Below are 20474 nucleotides of genomic sequence, written 5' to 3' on the forward strand. Positions count from 1 at the left end.
ATCATATTTTTTACGACCATTGACACGCTTCTTACTCAAAATTTGTTGTTTCAATCTGTAAGAGATCTTGAGGTCCACTGCTATCTCTCTTACGCCAATATGATGGTTTTCACTCACTGTTTCTAAAAAAGTTTTCGTTTTAAGTCACTATATAAGTTCTTAATTAAGCATTTATGAATCCATCAACAAACATGTAAATATGTTGAATTTCATTTTGAAATAATCAGCCACAAATTAAAAGTTATTAACCTCTGACTTTGATTTCACCGATCTTTCCATATCTTTTGATTTTAACTTATGAAGTGACACATAAATGAAAAAATGACTAAAACGAATTATGGGCGTGAACGAAGTTAACACGAGGAGAAACGCCCATATGGTTTTTTCAGCACTAACACAATTACATAAATATTAAAAGAAAATATACATTTTCTCGAGCCAACAAACCAATTAGAAAACGCGAACTAAATTTAGAAACGCCATTGAAATGAGAAGAATGCTAAGTGGGAAAGTGAGAGAGCCTCAGTTAGTACGAACATGCTGAGGATCATACATCTGTGTGTGTGTGTGTGTATGAATACATATGTAAATACTTTCGCTGCGGATCACCACTGCTCAACGAGAAGATAATCTGCTTGAGACAAGAGCAGCATATAGCTTTGGTGTAAAAATAAGTAATAGGTGTGGGGGTGAACATGGGAGTGCAGTTGCGAAGGTGTACCTAGGGGCGCTGCGTCGCGAAGAAAAAACGTCGCCTTTTCCAACAAGAATTTGAAAATAATTTCAGTAGTCAGTCGACTTTGGCATTGTTTAGTGTTTGCACAGCAATTAAGTTAATTAACTCATTTGTGTTTTTTGCTAATTGAATTAGGACGAGGAGCAAAAAGCAAATTGCCTGCAGAAAGACCAACAACAAATTAGAGGCACTGGGGAACTCGAAAGGCAAAACATAAAAATTACAAAAAAAAAATTAAATTAAGGGAAATAGAAAGCAAAAAAAAAAAATAAATAAAATAAATAAAATAAAAATAAAAATAAAAAAAAAAACAATTGAGTAAAAAACAAAAACAATTCAGTAAAAAATACAACAGCAGCAATCAAGTGCGCGGAAAAGTGTTTTAATTTCTGCATTTACAAATACACATAAAAATGTTGAAACCTATTGGGAGCCTTGCCGTGAAAAGTAAAATCACTAAAGTGGGAAATCAAAAGTGATTGTGCAAGCAATTACGACACTTCAACCGAAAGTGGTGACCAACTGATTGCGTCGCACAAAAAATCGCTGTTAAATTACGCAATCGCGTTGCTATCCGTACGCGTTGACAAAAGTGGAGCGAAAATACATAAAATAAAATACAAAAAATAATATAAAAAGTACGTCAACTGCAAAATAAAATACTCGAAATTAATACTGACAGCTAGTCAGCGTGGCGCACTGTGACGCCAGCAAAGTGTTAGCATCCTAGTAGCAGCGCACCCCGCGAGCTAGTTCACTCCATGGCGTTGTGCTGTCGCCGCCAATAGAGATCGACAAATGTCCGTGCGACAATTTCGTTAATTAATTGACTTGTAATTGAATTAATGCACAAATAAACACACGCACGCCAATATACTTGCATACATAACGGCTGCGCACATTTCTGCTTGTTTATGTGTATATAGGAGCGTCGCCGCTGCAAGTTTGTAGTCCAGTCAGCGAAATTCGACACTGATTTGCGCTAATTTAATGAGTTTCACTTGTTAACCGCCGCACGCGTCTCCGCATATAACAGCTGCTCGCTCCTTCTCCGCTTATATCTCCTTGCCTGGCGCTTGCGTGTGTGCGTGGCTGTATGGCAGTCATGCTTAACTATCACGAACCACAGCATCTACAACAACCACAGGCGATGCCACAATTGAGTGGCTCAATTGCTAACGCCGACAATTTCTATTACCCACAAATGGTGAACGTGCCCACGTTGACATTACATAACGCTAATAACGGTGGCGGTCGTGCTGTCACTGCAGCGTCGGCATTGCTGGCGTCGGCGTCATCGATGGCGTCGACGTCTTCATTGGATCATCTGCACAGTCTGACGCAGCATAATGCATTTGCGGCACATAATTGCAATAATAGCAACAACACTAACAACAACTGCAATGCCAATACCATTAACATGAGCTCCGCCGCCGGTGATGGCACAGCTTATCGACAGCAACAGCATCCTCATCAACAACAACAACAACAACAACATCATCATAATCATCATCCCACACAGCAGCCGCAAACGGATCGAATTGCCGTTAGCGGCAATGGTAATACTGTTGGCTGCCGCAATTCCTGTTCGCCTGACGAACTTACAAAAATCGAAGATAACTATCCTTTGCACGTTGTTGGCAGTAAACATTCGGAGAATGTGAAACGTTTCTCCGTGAACAATTTGTTGGAATTGGCTAATGATTGCCGCATTTCAGGTAAATTGCACCATCAGCATCAACAGCAACAACAGCAACAGGAGAATTTGGATGGTACGCAAATAAATGATCTAGGTGGGTTAATCTTCAAATAGTACATATTTATGCTTGCATATACACATGTAAGTATGTATGTGCGCTTATGCTTATGCAAAATGTCTATAAATGTCACTAATTCCTTTGGAAATTTCACCAAAATCTGGGTTTGCCGACGGCTTTTATATGTGTGTTTCTCATAGCAATCGAAAATGCAAGGATAATTGAGTCTGTCTGCAGTAGTTGCACTCCTTTCGTTTTGTTGACAATTACTTGAGGTTTGAGATCAGATGATGGCATGAGAAAAAATATCGACTTTAGATTAAAAGGTGTAGTTGATTAAGACTTGAGGAGTTATTAAAGGCTCAATTTTCAATTTTTAGATTTCAGTTACTGGGTCATGGACTCCAAAAACGACAGTAGCTCAAATTATAGAAAATACTTTGCTAAAGATACATACAGAAAGTCTCGGTTACACATATTTATGTCCACAAATGTTGGATATATATGGCATTCTTCTTCTGCTTTATCGGAGTAAACACCGCTTTTTCTACGTCTTCGAAGTTATGACTTTTAACAGTGACGTGAAAGCCAAGTCGGTAATGCGACGACTGCTTGTTTTACTGTCAGCCGTTGTACACTCTTATAGAAGTTTGCACCTTCTCTATTCAGATCCGCAGCTCGAATTAATTTCTCCATTAGTAAATTGAAGACGACTGCCTATCGTCTTGTCTGATATCTCGTTTGGTATCGAACGGCTTGGAGAGGTTTTTCCCGATCCTGACGGAGCTTTTGGTATTGCTTAAAGTCAATTTACACGGCCATATCATGGTATTACTGTTATCAAAAGTAAGCTGAATTTGGTTATAAAACGTAATTTCTATATTTATTCTTTCAAGTCGATTTCATTCCCTTGAAAGTTATCCCCGTCCGATAAAACGCTCTTTTGCCAACGCTTTTTCCAGTCCTCGAAATAGTCGGAATAGTCTTTATCCAGCATAGCAGCCTTCAAGACCTTCTTCTATATGACTTTTAAGTCCCGTTTTTTGGTAAATAAATCGCGAGGAACACAATATGAAATGGTGATTTTGGCATCAAATGAGACTAGACGTGCTTCATTCACGACGCATTTTTCAAAATAGTTGGTCTGAGCCAAATGACATTCCAACACTCTCAGCGAGGTTTGTAATTGTCAATCGACAACTTCCAACCACCAATTCTTCAATTGTTTGGTCGTGACCCTCGCCATAAGAGGTTATTGGTCGTTCACAGCGCGGTTCGTCTTTAACTCGTCCTCGGCACACTATGAACTCGTTGTACTTTCCATAAAAGATTTTTGTGCCATCCAATCATTTTTGACATGTTCACACAAGGAAATTCATTCCTTAAATAAAAAAATGATGCTGGTTTTTTATTTTTATTACTGTAGTACATTTATTAGCATTGCTTGATTTTAAAATTAGAGAAAGTGAGTTGAGAGATGAACTTGTGGAATATGTTACTTTTGGTTAAGATCAGTCAACTGAGTAGATCTAGTATTATATGTATATCTGCCTGAACGTTTTACCGAAAAATTGTTACTTATCTACTAATAATTTCTCGGAGACGTTCAAATATATAAATTAAATTATATAAATATTTTATTTGATGAAAAAGTTTATTGCTGTTAAAGAAATATAAGTTTGGTCAAATAAATATTACGCTCAACGCCCGAAAGTACTATATCGAATGTTTCAAAGTTCTTTGACAAAACGATATATTTTCGGCTATATTTTAAATTTTTTTTTACAAAAATGTTGAAGAATAACAAAGTTATGTGCTGTCTTCGAAGGTGCCAAACAAAGTGACCGAACTGCTGACATGATTCCGGCCGAAAGAGTAGCTGAAACAAAAAAATTCAAAGAGATTATTAAAGTTAATGGTATTTTCTATACAATGACTTCTGATTTTTAGGATCAAAAATTAAAAAAAATGGTCAGTTCTGAAAAAAATTTCATTTTTTTAGGTAAACAATTTTCGTTTTTTAATGCCAAATTGACAATTTTAAACTAATCAAATTTAAATTTATTCAACCATACTTAATTTTAATTTGAAGTCGATCGGCCAATTCTCGTTGAGTTATGATGTCAGCAATATTGAAAAATGTCGTTTCGAGAAAAACAAGTTTAAATTTTCACTTATATATGTATAAACCTGCGTGCAGTCGCTGTTTAGAAAGCTGTCTTTCAAAATTAATTCAAGATAACGATTTCAGAGGATATTTTTGGAAATACATATATGCTATCTAAAAAGCAAGAAAAAATTTTTTTTTGAAAGTGTCACACTGGTATAGCATTTTAAACCACTAAAGGTACAATATTCAAATTCAGGGTAATCACAAAAACCCCAACCAACACTGTGAAATTGCATGAAATCGTGTGATAAACCCGCCCACTCCAAATATAACGATTCTATTATACTTGTAGTAAAAATGTTGAGGCGCAAATTAGACTACAAACACTCCTATTTCTTATGTATGTAAATCAATTTGAACTCCATTTTTCATTTTCCAAAATGCATATCAAGCATGTTTTTATAATAACGATGCATCTTTACGCCTAAAATGGATAAAATTGGGTGAAAACTTTCCTTAAACTCCTTATACGAGGTTTGACAATTAAGAAATGAGACTGAATTTATTGCCACGCTTGTGGTAAACCTGTGACCTTTCTTTTTTCCAACATCCCTCCCCTCTCCATTGATATATGTACCATCGATCTAGCTTGTTTAGTTCGCCTGCTACGTCAAGTTGAGTGGACGTGTGTTTGTAATGCTCGTCACGAACATGGAAAAACGCGTCGCGGTAAAATTTTGCGCCAGCTTGGGCGAAAAAGCTTCGGAAACGTACGCTAAAATTGTATATGTGATGTGTATTCGATAGCAAATTTCAGGATAGCACAAGCGTGAAAGACGAGGCGCGGAGTGGGAGACCAGTCGAGGTGCGGACTGACGCGAATGTGCAGCGTGTTCGCGCATTAGTCCGCGAAGATCGGCGTTTAACAGCTCGAATGTTGGCCTCGGAACTGAGTATGCACAGTGAAACAGTCAGACAACGAAAACGAGTTAACCAGGTGCGCCCAGACATCGCTCGTAACTGGATCCTTCATTACGACAACGCGCCGTGCCACACTGCCCACAGCGTGTCCCAGTATTTGGCCTCTAAAGGGATCGCCGTGTTGCAATAGCCGCGTTATTCGCCCGACATGTCACCCTTGTTTCCTAAAACAAAATCGGTGGTAAAAGGAACCCATTTTGAGTCGATTACGGACATCCAGGCGGCCGTGACGAGGGTACTCGCGGACATCCCAGTCGAAGCGTTCCAGAAATGTTACGAAGCATGGAAAATGCGCTGGAATCGCTGTATAGCTGCCCAAGGGGACTACTTTGAAGAGGATGGCAGAGTTATAGAATAATTTTCAAATATACAGTTTTTATGGAATCAGTCTCATTACTTAATTGTCATACCTCGTAATTTACAAACCTTGTGGATCTGAAGTTATTTCTCCGGTTTTGACACTGGCAAGTTGCAAGGGTATGAAAAGTTTGATTACACCCAAACTTTGCTCATCCTTACTTGCTTTTTATACCGATTAAAACTTTGCATTCTGAGTATGTTATTACTTTAAAATGGCAAATTGCTTACTTTCCATGCAGAAATTTAGAATCCGATCAGTTAATGACCATGGTCACACCTACATCGAATATGACGAAAGGGTTAATTCAGGTATCTGCTGTGTAGTTAATTATACTCGTATATAACCGATAATGACGTTGTGTATACCAAGAATGGCAGAAATCGGTTCATAATTTTTTACAAGCATCTTAAATTTCTTCCAACACTAGCAATCATATATTTTCAGATCTTTTATATCACTTAAAATCTTAAAATGAGTTCCGTTTCCGAAGAAAATTTCTAGCTCAAGTTCAAATTTTGCTTTGAGTTCGATGAAATGGATTCGTTAATATAAAATATAATTTGTTCGAAGCCTTTAGTGATACAGTAAGAGTTGCGCCAAATTATTGAATATCACAACAATTTGTCGACTGCATCACCTTTGTGCATTCTACTGTACGTATAGTCGCATGTAGCACATGCCTGTACATAATATGGACAGAGTATTGCTCACGCACACTATTAAGTGCATTTCCACTCCACTCGACGGGCAGTGGAAGGCAGTAATTTAAACCGAACGAAAAACTAAAAATTCCAACATTCTCACAAATGACATAATGTTAATTCGTGTTGACAGTGCCGGCTGCTGCTGACAGCCAGAAAGGCAACCGGCAACCAGCAACAAGCGCAGCCACAAGAGCAACCGCAAGCGAAACAATACAAACACATACGCAAATTGGGAGGAAATTCAACTAAAAGTCTGGGCAAAAAAGTTCACTTTGCGTGGAAATAGACGCCATATACCATACATACTTGTATATCTGTATGTACCTATAAATTTATATATACAAGGTTGCTCTGTTTGTTCAAACTTTTTGGCCTTTAGTGAGATTTTTGCATTAGAATTTCTTAACTTTTGCCAAAACCGAATTCGTTTGTAATAACTGTAAACTTCTTCCTTTTTGTATTTAATTCCTTAGCATATTTGTAGTTGTTGTTTGTTTTTGATACCCGTCATCGCGCTTGCATCCAATATACTACGCGTGCAATCTCATCCTTGCTTGTTGCTCTTTTATGGCGCAACTTTAATATACACAAGTGACTTGTTGATACTGGTGACTGCAGCAAACAATGCATGGCAACAACAACTGCAACACACTTATTTTCGCTAGATATATGCACGTAGATGCGCTCTTTGCTACTGTCACGGCATTTTCAACGTCCAAGTTAATTTAGTTTGAGTCGCATGCCGCATGTGCAACGATGCAACACAAGGTGTATCCTTTTCAAATGTTGCCACACTCATGTAGTCGCTTGTCGGCTTTATTCACTATGGTTTCTAGTATCTTTTGGTGTGCATTGCACTTTATCTGGTGCTTCACCCCACTTGAAATTTCACTTTTTATACGCTTCTGTTTCATTGAGCATTTGCTTGCAGCGGTTTCATGGCTGTTGTACGCTACTCGTTTTTCGATCTGTGTATTTATTTGTTCAGTTTCTTTTAAGGAAGCTCCACTTAAAGGGTAGGAGTTTCTGTGGCGCACTCGTTTTTTATGCGATCCCACATTATTTTGACAGACAACAATCCCTCAGAGGCTATACTGTTCTGCTTGTGGTTTTTTATGGCACACACAGCCAATATAAAAACCAAGCAACAACAATAGCGCGCGTTCGTTTTAACTACTTATTTGTGGTGGTGATAGGGTGATGTTTGAAGTTCGGTGACAAATTGGCATCACTTGTGATGTGACAGATTTATTTTGTGCTGCGTCGCTTTGATGGAGTTTTTTTATACCTCCCAGTCTCGTACACATGTGTATGTGTTTATTTATAATCATCTTCAAGAAGCAGTGTTTTCGAATTTACATTTAATTTGTTTTTTACTTCTCCGCAATTTGTAATTGACTGAATTATTGTCTCTATAAAAAGTGTTAAATATATTTGTGTTGTTTGTGGGTGTCTTTCTCAAGTGCCATCGATGTACTCATTTGCCTACCATGAATTTTTTGAGTTTTTTTTATGAGGACTTAAATTACTCAGTCAGTCAATACTCGTGGAAACTTCTTTTACCTCCTTTTCTCTTTTTATACCCTGACCCCTACATACAAGTATAGTCTGATATACAAATTGAATGATCTCAATCAAGTTCTTGTATGGAAAACTTTTTTATTTGACAAATTATCTTAACGAAATGTATTCGAAGAGTTATTATCCACATTGTACAGGTCGAACCTATATAGAATATAACAGAGCCCTATATAGAATGAAAAGAGCGCTATAAAAGTTTTTAAATAAAACACAAACAGTTTAGATATCAATGAAAGTCTTTATTCCTCTGGAAGTTCATTTGATTCCATTATGTATGGGACTCGATTTTTTTTGTATGGCCACCACGGGCATCCTTACAGCATAACAGACGCTGAACCAAATTTTCTACGGTTTTCAAGCATAAATCAGCCGATATTGCTGAAATTTCACGTTCGATATTCATACGAAGTTCATCAATCGTCCCTGGCTTGTTGGCAAAGACCATACACTTGAGGTAGCTCCACAGGAAACAGTCTAACGGCGTCAAATCGCACAACCGAGGCGACCAATTGACTGGGCCATTTCGTGAGATAACACGTTCACCAAACTTGGTTTTCAATAAATCGATTGTGTCGTGTTGGAACCACATATTGTCCAAGTCCATATCATCCATTTCAGGCCAAAAATATTCGGTTATAATTAAGAGGTAGCGATTCCTATTCACAGCATCGTGTCGGTCTTGATCATCACGGAAGAAGTTCGGCCCAATTACGCCGATAACAGATAGTTTGCTTATTGACGAAGTCATTCAGTCATTCAAATGAGCCTCATCACTGAAGATGATTTTACGATGAAAGTCCGGATAATTTTCAAGTTGTTGTTTAGTATAATTCACGAACATACGACGATTCTGGATGTACGCCAAAATTAGAAATTTGCCACAACGACATCACAGAGATGACCAACGCTTGAGAACCATGTGAGAGGGACTGATTCGGGTCTTCCTCAACTGATGCGTTAGCCAGCAATATTCTTGACGCTACGGGCACTTCTCTGTCTCACTGGCACGGGAAAATTATGTATTGTGCCTGTGGATTAGAATTTTTCCACCAAACGCTTAATTGTTGATCTGACAAGACCATTATGACGACTATAATTGATGCCACTGACTCCGAATTTCGGTAGCAAATTGGAATAATTGGTATGACAAACCTTACTGAAGAGAAATTTCAAAAGAGTGGGAAAAAATTCGTCGTGATCTATCTATAGGTATCCCTACTACTTTTATGAAAATATCCGATAGCTTCCATATAAACTAAAATATTAAAATCAAGATAACGATTTGTACACCCTTTTATATTATAAGAAATGTGTCTGAGGAGTATATTGTACTTTTGGTGCAGCTGAAGTTCACGTTTTCTTCATGTTGTTTCCCTTTAGCTTACTTAACTTTACATACACATGAACCATTCAAATATGTATATACTCTCACACATTGTGGTTGTGAACGGCAGTCAGTTGTTTCCGTCGCAACTCATCAAAATTGAGACATATCATATGAAGCGTGTAAGTAATACGTCAACGTTTGAGAATTGCCGCCCAGGTTATTACACACAAAGGCTTTGCCGCAAAAATATTTGTTTGATGGTTGTGATATTCCCCTTTCCATAGCGAATTTATCACAGAAACTGACTGAAAACACTTAATATCAAATAGGAATAGCAAATCTTGTAGAACTTCGCAATCATTATAAAGTCGGCAGGGAGTTCAAATATATTTAAGTTTACCTATGTAAGATTGACTAATTCAACTTTTTTTATTTCAACTTCAGAAAATCTTCCTGCTCGCTGTCCTGTACTACTTAGATCAGATCTTATCTTTTCTTCTACTATATGTATTTGAATATCGATCGATTGACGAGATATGAAGAAGATCATATAAAAATACTTCACACTGCGTAGTATTTTCCAAGATAGAAATAATATTTAAAACTTGATAATTTCGAGAATCCGTAGGGCAATTGGCCTTCTAAAGTACCAATCAACTTCATAATTAGGCCTTTTTAAACTCTATGTGGGACCTCTTATACCACTTTATATTACTTGTGTTACATCTTTACTTAATTGTGGAAAAAAATATGAGACTCGCCTTATTTTATAGATATACATATATTGAAGACCTATCCATAACTCTGACTATACTATTCATAGATAAATTCACTATTTCTTTAGTTTCATTTTTTACTCTCCACTTCCCCCTCTCGAAATGTCAACTGTGTTGCTTTTATGTTGACAGCTCGGTTATGCGCCGCTGTCAAATCAGAATCACAAGCACCGCCTTTCAAAAATTGCCCACATATGGCGCGTGTGTGTGCTACGATTTATCATTATGCGCACAGATACTCTGTGTCGGCAAGCATAACAACAACAGCAACTACAACAAAAATCTACAACGCACAATTCAAGTGGCTGTCGGCGTGACTTCCCACAGCGAACGAGATGAATAATTAAATTTTAAAGAGCACTAAATTCTCACCTAATTATAAATCATCATCATTTTGTATGTTTTTTTCGTTCGTTCGGATTTTCAGCCCCTGCTTGCAAGCAGTGTCGACTGCCGACCGCTGTTTGTTGGCTGCCTCCTTCACATTGTTTTGAGTTATGCGCGTTCCGGCGTAATTTGTGTCATCGCATGGATCAGTGACATTTCATTTGGCGGTTCCTTGACAAGCGCTGCTCGCATGACTTTTTGCTACTGGGCATAAACTCGTATTATAGTTTGGAATTTATGTGAATTTATTTATGTTTACCATATTTCGTAGTAGTTTCGCGGTATTTTACAGTGAATGAGTGATTTCGTTTCAGTTATCTGCTAATTATTTCAGTTCCTGATAATAGTAAAATAGTGGTTTAATGCATATTTAAAAATAACAAGCAGTCCAAACTCGTGTATAATAAATAAAATCATACAGAATTAAAAAAAAATACCTCTTTGATTACCAAAAGTTAGTTTAAAGTTAAAATTTACTGCTAAGTACTTCAGTTTAAACAAAATATATTTGAATAAGTAAGGAAAATTTAGCTCGGTTGTAATCAAACCCTTTATACTCTCGCAACTAGTAAGAATCAAAGTCTGCAAAATACTTTCCGTGGTGACGAAAACCGGTATTAAGAAGCGTTGTAAAAGAGTTTAATATACGATATTCTACTTTAATAATGGATTGCAATCATATTTGGTGACTTATAAACCTAAATTATAGGTCATAAACTCACTTATTATCATTACTTTAATATGCTTCGTGTGTGATTTATATATATTACAATCAACCTAATTAACTCACATCACTCATTATCACACATATTGATCCATGTTTAAGCAGAATATAAGTTCAAATGGAAGTTCAAAAATTTTAATATTGGGTATCCCGATTTTGACCATTTTTTAAACAAGGGTAAATTATTACCGGAAAAGATCAGATTCAATGAGATCAGAGGCATTGAGATCAATATATTCGCCATCCGAGGGCAAGAAAAGTGATTGATTTTTACCACTATTTACGAGAAAATAAATGCCATGAAATATATGAAAGAAATTGCAATTGTAGGGAGATGAATAAATTAAATTTCGGTTCAATTCATGGATTGTTGCAACTTCATCCTTTAATGTTTTTATGTCTAAATCGTAGGCAAGATTTTCTCAAATTCGTATGCCTTTGCTTCTAAAGGGTGCTCCATTTCAAGGTCTCCTACTTATTTAAAGAAATAACACAAAAATTTCAAATTTAATGAGGAATATTCAGTAACATTCGAAAGAACTTTCTTTGACATTTGTTTTTTGAAGATTATCTCTTTCAAATGTTGGCCGCGGCTACGTCTCAGATAGCCCATCGGTTGAGTTCAATTTTCGATGACTCGTTCGAGCATTTCGACTGGTAACTGCGAATGACACACGTGATGTTTTGTTCCAAGCCCTGAATCGAAAGGGGATATTCTACATAGGCTTTAGATTTAACATATTCCAACATAAATAAGTTTAACGGTGTGATATCTTGATGGACAATCGACCGACCCAAAACGTGAAATTATTTGCTCACCGCTCAATAAATCTTTTGATTATGAGCTTAAATTTCAGGCATCAAATATTCGGTTATCACGGCGCGTTAACTGTCGCCATTGGCGGTTATGTTCTCACCGGCATAATCTTTGAAGAAATATGGATCAATGACTACTACAAATCACACAAAATCGTTCCATACGTCAGTCCGATTTGCTGCAAATGACGTCGAATCAACTCTCCACTGTATTCGTTTTCGAACGAATATTATTCAATAATAAATGCTGGGTCCAAGATGTTGCGCATAGTATGCTCAGTAGGCCGATTATGTCCACCATCAGTAGAACGAAGCGCGCCAAATACATTTTTTACAGAATGTGAATTTTCGTAATAATTGTTGAACGATTTGTAGATGTTGTTCAGTCGTAAGTTTTCCATGATGAAATGGTAAACAATACTGAACAAAAATAACGTGACGACTCAGGCGTGATCTGTCCAAAAAAGGCTATTGAAAAAATTACCATTTTTTCGGTTAAAAATTATTTCTCTCGCAGGGCTTTGTTTTCAAATCAAGTCCTAGTCATCTATTTTATTACCATTTAAGAATAGTAAAATTATGCAAAATTTAAGAAAGCTCTAATCCAAAGAGCAAAGTCTACTGATTCTACACAAAACCGTCATAAAGTTTGGGAAGATTTACTTCGTAAAAACCGTATAAAAAATTTAGTGCTAATAGTGTATATAAAATTTGGCAAAAATTAAGCATTGAAACAAAGTGCAAAATGTCACCGGGCTTTGTGGATGCGAATACATAAATCCAACATACTTTTATGGAGCAATCGTAAAAGCAGCTGAGAATTAAAAGATCACAGATGCCTAGAAATGCTTTTTAGAAATCAATTAGCTTAGCTGATGAACGCAAAATCGTATTGATATATTAAATTGAAATACACAAGGTAATGCTAGACATTTTTATGCCCCAATGAGCTGTTAAACATGTGCTATAACTACTAAATATTTGACAAACATACAAATTTCTCGGCAAATGTGAACACTAAATCATTATTTTACGAGTTTTTAATTCGATTACCAAATGAAATTGCCTTGCGGTGCGCTAATGGTCTACCAAGCACCGTAAAGTGTGAAATTAAGTGAAAGAAATTCTTGCTAAAATTTCTATGAAAACCAGAAAGTGAAAGTATTAAAGAGATGTATTCAAGAGAAATGCAGGAAAAACTATTTAAGGATCTGTGTAGTTATGTGTGAGTTTGCGTGTGTGCTTGTCGTCAGCTGGCGAAAGGTGTTAAGTGAGTAATAACAAAATCAAGTTATTTGCTATACGTGCGGAGTCTAGTGGGAAGCATGACAATTGACCATTTTGTTGTTATTGTAGTTGGCGCTGTCGTCTGAGAGGTTGTAAACATGCTGTGCAACTAGACGGCAAAATTTAATGATTCACCGCAACGGCACAATGAAATTGACAACGACCATTGACACATAAAATCACATTTGATGCGTCCTCTGGCGCTTGCCCGCCAAATGCTGACGCGTCGTAAAAATCTTAATGTGTTGTAAACGACACAATGGCGTGGCTGATAGTGTGGGTGTGCGTAAGGAGCTATATGTTCTAAGTCACATAGATGCGGTGGTCATTTTCCCCTAATGTGTAATTTGAGCTTTGATTTGAAGGCGCTCACACTACGTGGAATTGATTTAATGTTTACGATGCTACTACTTGTGAGTACATATACTATATGGCTTACACACGCGTCCACTTGAGAAGAGGAATTTATTGCTTTCTTAAATGTAAAATAATGCGTGGAAAATTTTCAGTAGTACACTTAATTTGGTATACTTGTATAAGGATGTTTTTCTGTCCGAAGGTGCGTTTAGCGTTTGGTGGAACAAAGGATGGAAATTTGAATATACTAGCAAGTAAGGAAGCGCTAAGTTCTGGTGTAACCAAACATTCAAAACTCTTGCAACCTGCCAGGAGCAAAGTCAGGAAAATACTTTCAGGTGCATGGTTTTAAGTCATATGAAGTCTAAAGGAAATTGTTTGCCGTTATTAGAAAAACAGGCCTATTCAATTTTATTAAAATGACACATAAATTTGTTGATATATGCGGTAGAAAGTCAACTGGCAGTTCGGAAATCTTTCTATTAGGTATATGGGGCTAAAGAACTCATTGATCCGACTTAACCCATTTTTGGCATTAAGGCATTTTATTGTTAGGAAATGATTCTATTCGTATTTCTAAAATATGTTCTATAATATATTTCAGAGATTGACAGGTTGGTGGATATCGGTCGAGTAGGTCCTGAGATAAGGCATTTCACTGAAATGACCATTTATGACTACGGCTCTTATAAATACCTATATATTCAACGTCTCTGTTTATTTATTGATTTATCGCAGGATTATATTCAAATTTTAAGTATTGACACATTGGCCGATATTTTCCGTAAAAAGTCAACTAAAGGCCCTGAGATTCACATATTCGGTACCAAGAGCCTTAAACAGTTTTGGTTCGTTTTGGACAATTTTTTGTCATGAGACACTATTTGTGCAAATTTTTATTTATCGCGTTATATTAATTGCTTTGTTTTGTTTAGCGGAAAGTGAAAGGATCAAATGAAAATTAAAATTGTATTGCATGGGAGCGCTTATAGCTCATTTTAACACTGCAAAATAGAAATATTGTGGTAATGTCATATACCGAATTTTGTTTAAATCGGTTGAGCACGTCTATCTCGGGGACAGAACTTAATCATCTGGCGAATATAGATCTTGATTTATCGCGTTTTTATTAGTATTTAACAGTATAACAATATTTATATGAGAAGTGAGCGGGGTTATCATCCGATTTCATAAATTTTTCATCAAGGGAGTTTTTAAAATATTTGCTTGGCAGCCATCTACGAACTTGCTCTCCATTTTTGCCAAGGAATACTTATACCAAGTTTCAGTAGTATATTTCAGGTAGTTTTCAGATAGTTCAACTTACAGCTTGAATAGACAGACGGACGGACGGATGGACGGATGGGCGGACGGAGAGGCAGATATCCGGATTTCAGTTCGTCATAGATTTTAGTTTTAGGGGATACAAACATATCATATCTTGCCAACTAACGGATTTTCAATAAGAGGATTCAAAAGTATTTCTGTGAGGGAACATGCGATACCATTATTATGGAATCGCAAGACTGAGGCGGCCAATTGATTTGGCCATTTCGTGAGATAACATATTCACAAAACTTGGTTTTCAATAAATCGATTCTCACATTCCCATGTGGCGCCGTCCTGTTCGAACTAGATGTTGTCCAAATCCGTGTCATCCAATTCGGGCCAAAAATATTTGGTTATCATTGAAGCCGGTCTTGATCATCACGGAAGAAGTCCGGCGCAATGACGCCACCGGCCTATAAACCGCACCAAACCGTAATTATTTCGGGATGCAATGGTAACTCGTGGAGTAGGTGTGGATTGCTATCTGACTAGTAACGCATATTTTGGTTATTGAGGAAGCTATTCAGCCAGAAATGAGCTGACACTACGGGCACTTCTTTGTCTAACTAGCTCGAAAACATTTTTTAATTCAAATTTTCTACTACACGCTCAATTGTTTTTCTGAAAAGGTCTATTTTTTAGAGTCCCTATTTAAAACCCCATTATTTGCCGAATGAATTTAAATTATGAAAAATATTTTCAAATATGTGCACATTCGGCAAAACCCGATTGGATTTTTTTAGTTCACTAGTGGATATAATCCTGTAAGTGAGTCGTTGACGTATTTAACAAGACCTTTTTTGTAGCAGCCAGTTCTAAGTATTATTTAAAACTAAATATTACTGGTAGCCGAGTACAAACTGACGCCTTCGGAGGTTTTTTCTTTGTTGGAAAGACGAGCCTTCTACTCCTCTGTCATAAACACACATATTTTTCAAAAGGGTCGTATAAATTACGTCATGATCTCTCCGTCGGCATCCCGTTTAATCTTATTATTCTTTGGCTTTCGCATCATAAAAGCCGACGCACCAGTATTTTAAAGGCTCAATGTATAAATTTTCAGATGACAGTTTCCGTAGCAGCAATGACGACTACCCCGATGCATCCAATTTAATGGAGCTAACACACACAGTGCCGGTGCAGCGTCAAAATTCACAACATCACCTGCCGAATTCGCACACCTCGCACATGTTGCACCAACACAGTGAACAACAACAAATGCATACACAACATGCACCGCCGCCACCCATAACGTCAGCTCAACAGCAACAACATTCACGTAAGCCACGTCGCAATCGAACTACGTTCACCTCTGGCCAATTGACTGCATTGGAGAAGGTCTTCGAACGTACTCACTACCCGGACGCATTCGTACGCGAAGAGCTCGCCAACAAAGTGGGACTAAGTGAGGCACGTGTACAGGTGGGTGTCTGTACTAACAAAATCGCAAATGAAATTTTAATACCTGCACATGCGATGAATACATTTATGCACTTTTCTTAAAATTCACTCACTTCCACTTCCATATCCACAACTACTGCCATTTACTCTTTGCCTCTTATACGTTTGTCTGTTCTGTCATAGGTATGGTTTCAAAATAGACGCGCCAAATTTCGCCGCAATGAACGGAGCTCTACGTGTGGCCGCTCCATATTGGCGAGTACGCCACAACCGGTGCCGCCCATCACCGTCACGCACAAATTCGATAAAGCCATCGCCGGTAGTGGCAGTGCTGGTGGATTTTTTCATCAGCAAATGGATCATGCGGCCGCAGCGGCAGCCGCTTACACTTTGAGCTTTCCAACACTTGGCATGTATTCAACGGCGGCGGTGGCTGCCGCTGCTGCAAAAAATTATGCAAATTCCTATAATGCATTTGGCAGTGGACCAGCGGTTGGTGCTACTGTGGATGGACTCACTGGTGCCGGGGGTGGTGGAGGTGGCGGCTGTGGCTTCTTTGGTTCTTCGAATTATTGCGCGCCTGCTACTGGTTATCAACACAGCTATGCAACATTGCGGTATAAGGGAGCTCAAGGATTTTAGCGCTATGAAATGAAATGAAATGTTAAGAGAAGCTGCAGATAAGTGAATAAAAAGTACAACTTAGTTAAATTTTCATTAATATACTTAAGGAGATTCGTTCAATAAAATATTTATTTAATATTATCTATTATGCGCACTGTAAGTAAAACGAATGCAAATGATTTTTATTCAATTTTGTGAAAAGGTCATGCAAAAGGATTTGCAAATTATTAAGAAATCTGTGGGAGATGTCTTTTATAGCAATGAATGACTTTGTGAAATATTGAAATCGGAGTCATCATAAGACTGTCGCTGCTGAATTTTTGCTAGTGAAATCAATAAGAAGGAGTGAATAAAAAACTTTTCACCAGCGGAATATATTTTGTTACTGACATTGAAGCCTTTTTTAACTGAGAGTGACCTCCATGTCCAAGCGACCGTTTTGTTTGGAAAAATAGATGGAGATCATTTGCTTAATAAATTCTGTTCGCCATGACAAAAAAAAATCCAATTAACATTTATGCCTATACTTTTGTAATACTGTGGGCAAAAAATAGTAAGACTTTTCAATTTCGTGCGAAAACAAATTTGTCGAAATATTTTTTTTACTAGGCTGGCTATTATTCGACAAAGAAATTCCATTAAATTTTTGTGCGGAATCAAGTTTCTGGTGCCAACACTTTTAGAATATTGGAAAAGGCCTTCTGTAATAACTGTTTTTGGCGAACAAGAGTTTCGATTTGCAACAAATATTTAAAAAGGGTCGAGAACGCGTTGACGACGAACCAGGCCAAGGGTGGGCGTCAACATCAATTGATGATCAACACGAAATAAAATGAAGGAATTGCTTGAGAAATGACGACTAATAGTCAGAGGAAACCATTTTGAAAGATCATTTGGGCCTAAGAGAAGTGAAAGTACAATAGGTTCGAAAATCACTATATTTTTCGAAAAACAACGCAGCGTTAACGTCTGGGAAACAATGTTTCCCGACTACCAGGATGTCATGAAACGTATTGTTACAGGCGATGAGTCTTGGATCTACGACCAATCGGCCGAATATCGTGGTAAAAGTAAGCCGAAGCCGAAAAGACCACGTCAAAACAGGACAAAAAACAAGGTTATGTTGACAGTTTTCTTCGCTTATCGAGGTGTGGTGCGCTCCAACGACCGCTCCGGGGAAATCGTTTAGAATCAATTGAAGGAATTCAACGTGAATCGCTATGAGCATTGAAAGCTATTCCGGAAATTGACTTTAACAACTGTTTCGAGGATCGGAAAAAACGTTGACACAAGAGTATTTGGGCCAAGGGGGATTACCACTACTTTGTACACTTAGCCCTGCTGAAATATCAACTATGGTGGCATATTATTTTCAGTGTACTGTAAGATACAGTCCTAATGTTTCTGCCATCATGTTTAAGGGGATATTTTCGTGTTTTCTTACTTGATGAATACCTCGATAGGACTTAAATAAGTTTATAGTTTTGTTTCGTCAGACCAGAGAACGCTGCGCCAATAGTATTTGGCCAGAAGAACATGCTCTTTAGCAAATTTTCGCCTATGTCACACGTTCTTCCTTGGGAACAAAGGCATTTTTTATTTGCTTCGGAATTTCCCTTCGCAAGCAATTTGTGGTTAGTTGATGGTTCAATATTAATATTTAAATTATATTTAACTTATTTTGAATTTTTTAAATATAGCGAATTATATTTGTTTTGACAAAAGGGCTAAGTTTGAACTTTTTGTCATTCTTGAATCCATTTAAGTGCTTTTTCAATAATTTTTTCTGGAAAAATAAGAAAAAATTCGTGACTTATCTGTACATATTTCTCTGTTTTAGTAAAATTTTAAGATGGTCTCGAGGTTTTAGATCACAATGGTTATCCTTTCTCATATTCTTGTATTTAATATAGAAAAATGCAAATAATTTGAAATTTTCCAATGAAATTTATTTTGATAAATAATTAGTGATTAAAAGATGCCGTTAACTGGCGCCAACTTTCATGTCTTACAAGAAAAGTATTTTATCTTTTTTTATCCACGTGTTGTCAAACGTTATAATTAATTACAACTTAGACACAACTAGTACTTAGACTACTAAAAAACGAAAATTTGGTATGTACCAATCAAGGTTAAAAACAAGATTTTATATTTAAAACACTGGAACATTTTTTGAAAATTCAGTGTCATCGTAAATGCGATTAAGCGTTCATTATTAAGTTTAACCTTCTTTTACACAAAAAAAAACAAAAAAAAAAAAATGCACGTTGGTGGCCCGGGGGTTTTGGCTCTTGATGTTATCTAAAATCAAGTATTCTTGATTATTCTTAATCTATAGACATGTGATTCTGGTCGGAACTACTGAAGTAAAATTTCAAGGGTAAATAACAAAATGGCGAACTTTGAAAAAAAGTCATCTTATTTAAACAAAGAAAAGGTTGTAAAATAAAAGGTTAGGGTTGAAAAAATTCTTGTTATGAGGAGAATTATAAATGTGTAGAAGAGCCTGTTAAAATTTGAAAGCAATCGGTTCAGTAGAAAAAAAGTTAGGAACCGGGCCGACCAGAAAAGCAATGTGTTGAGAAAAACGCGTTTAAAGTTCAACAACTCCGAGAGAGAGGTCTCCGAGGCGCTCTAGGAAACTCGTTATAATTCCCGAAATATTTCGAATTTCTGTCTATAATTTTCACAATATATTCTCAAGACATTGTAATTTTAAATTAAGCAAAAAAATTTTTTTCGATTTTTTGAACCCAAGTTACCAGTCTTAACTAATGAAGTAAGAGAAAGACGGTAATGTGTATCATCTCCCATCAATTTTTACTTGTTTAGTAATTTGACTACTATAATAAATAATACCGTCTGCAATTAGTTTGAGACTATGCAGAGGATACGCAGAATAACGTTGATTAGGTCGTACAATATTATTAAAAGAAGACGTAAGGGATTGTCCGCATAGACTTTAGACTTTACATATCATCACAAGAAAAAGTCTATCGATGTGATAATGCGTAATAAAGTTGAACGATTTGTAAACATTTTTCAGGCGTAAAACTTTTCATGATGAATTGACAAATAATACTGAGCAAAAATAACAGGACAGCTTGACAACACTCACCGTGACCAGTCGAAAAAAAGGCTATTGGAAAAGGTACATCTCTTTGGTCACCGAGCTGATATATTTAAACTAGTCCCCCAGATTTTATGATATCGATT

General features: G+C 36.9%; 1 protein-coding gene across 1 annotated transcript; it reads left to right on the top strand.

The window, feature by feature from the left end:
- The first annotated feature begins 472 nt into the window (after positions 1–472).
- On the top strand, positions 473–17419 carry LOC105223640 (pituitary homeobox homolog Ptx1). Its single transcript, XM_011201401.3, has 3 exons — positions 473–2529; positions 16297–16655; positions 16818–17419. Exons 1-3 carry the CDS (start codon positions 1833–1835, stop codon positions 17274–17276), a joined length of 1515 nt encoding a protein of 504 aa, XP_011199703.3. The 5' UTR covers positions 473–1832; the 3' UTR covers positions 17277–17419.
- The last annotated feature ends 3055 nt before the right edge of the window (positions 17420–20474 follow it).

The sequence above is a fragment of the Bactrocera dorsalis genome, chromosome 4 (genome assembly GCF_023373825.1).
Source record: "Bactrocera dorsalis isolate Fly_Bdor chromosome 4, ASM2337382v1, whole genome shotgun sequence".
Taxonomy (NCBI): Eukaryota; Metazoa; Arthropoda; class Insecta; order Diptera; family Tephritidae; genus Bactrocera; species Bactrocera dorsalis.

Coding starts and splice junctions, on each gene's coding strand:
- LOC105223640 (XM_011201401.3), top strand. CDS start 1,833: ATGGCAGTCATGCTTAACTATCACGAACCACAGCATCTACAACAACCA. Junction 2,530..16,296: donor TACGCAAATAAATGATCTAG/GTGGGTTAATCT, acceptor ATAAATTTTCAG/ATGACAGTTTCCGTAGCAGC. Junction 16,656..16,817: donor TAAGTGAGGCACGTGTACAG/GTGGGTGTCTGT, acceptor GTTCTGTCATAG/GTATGGTTTCAAAATAGACG.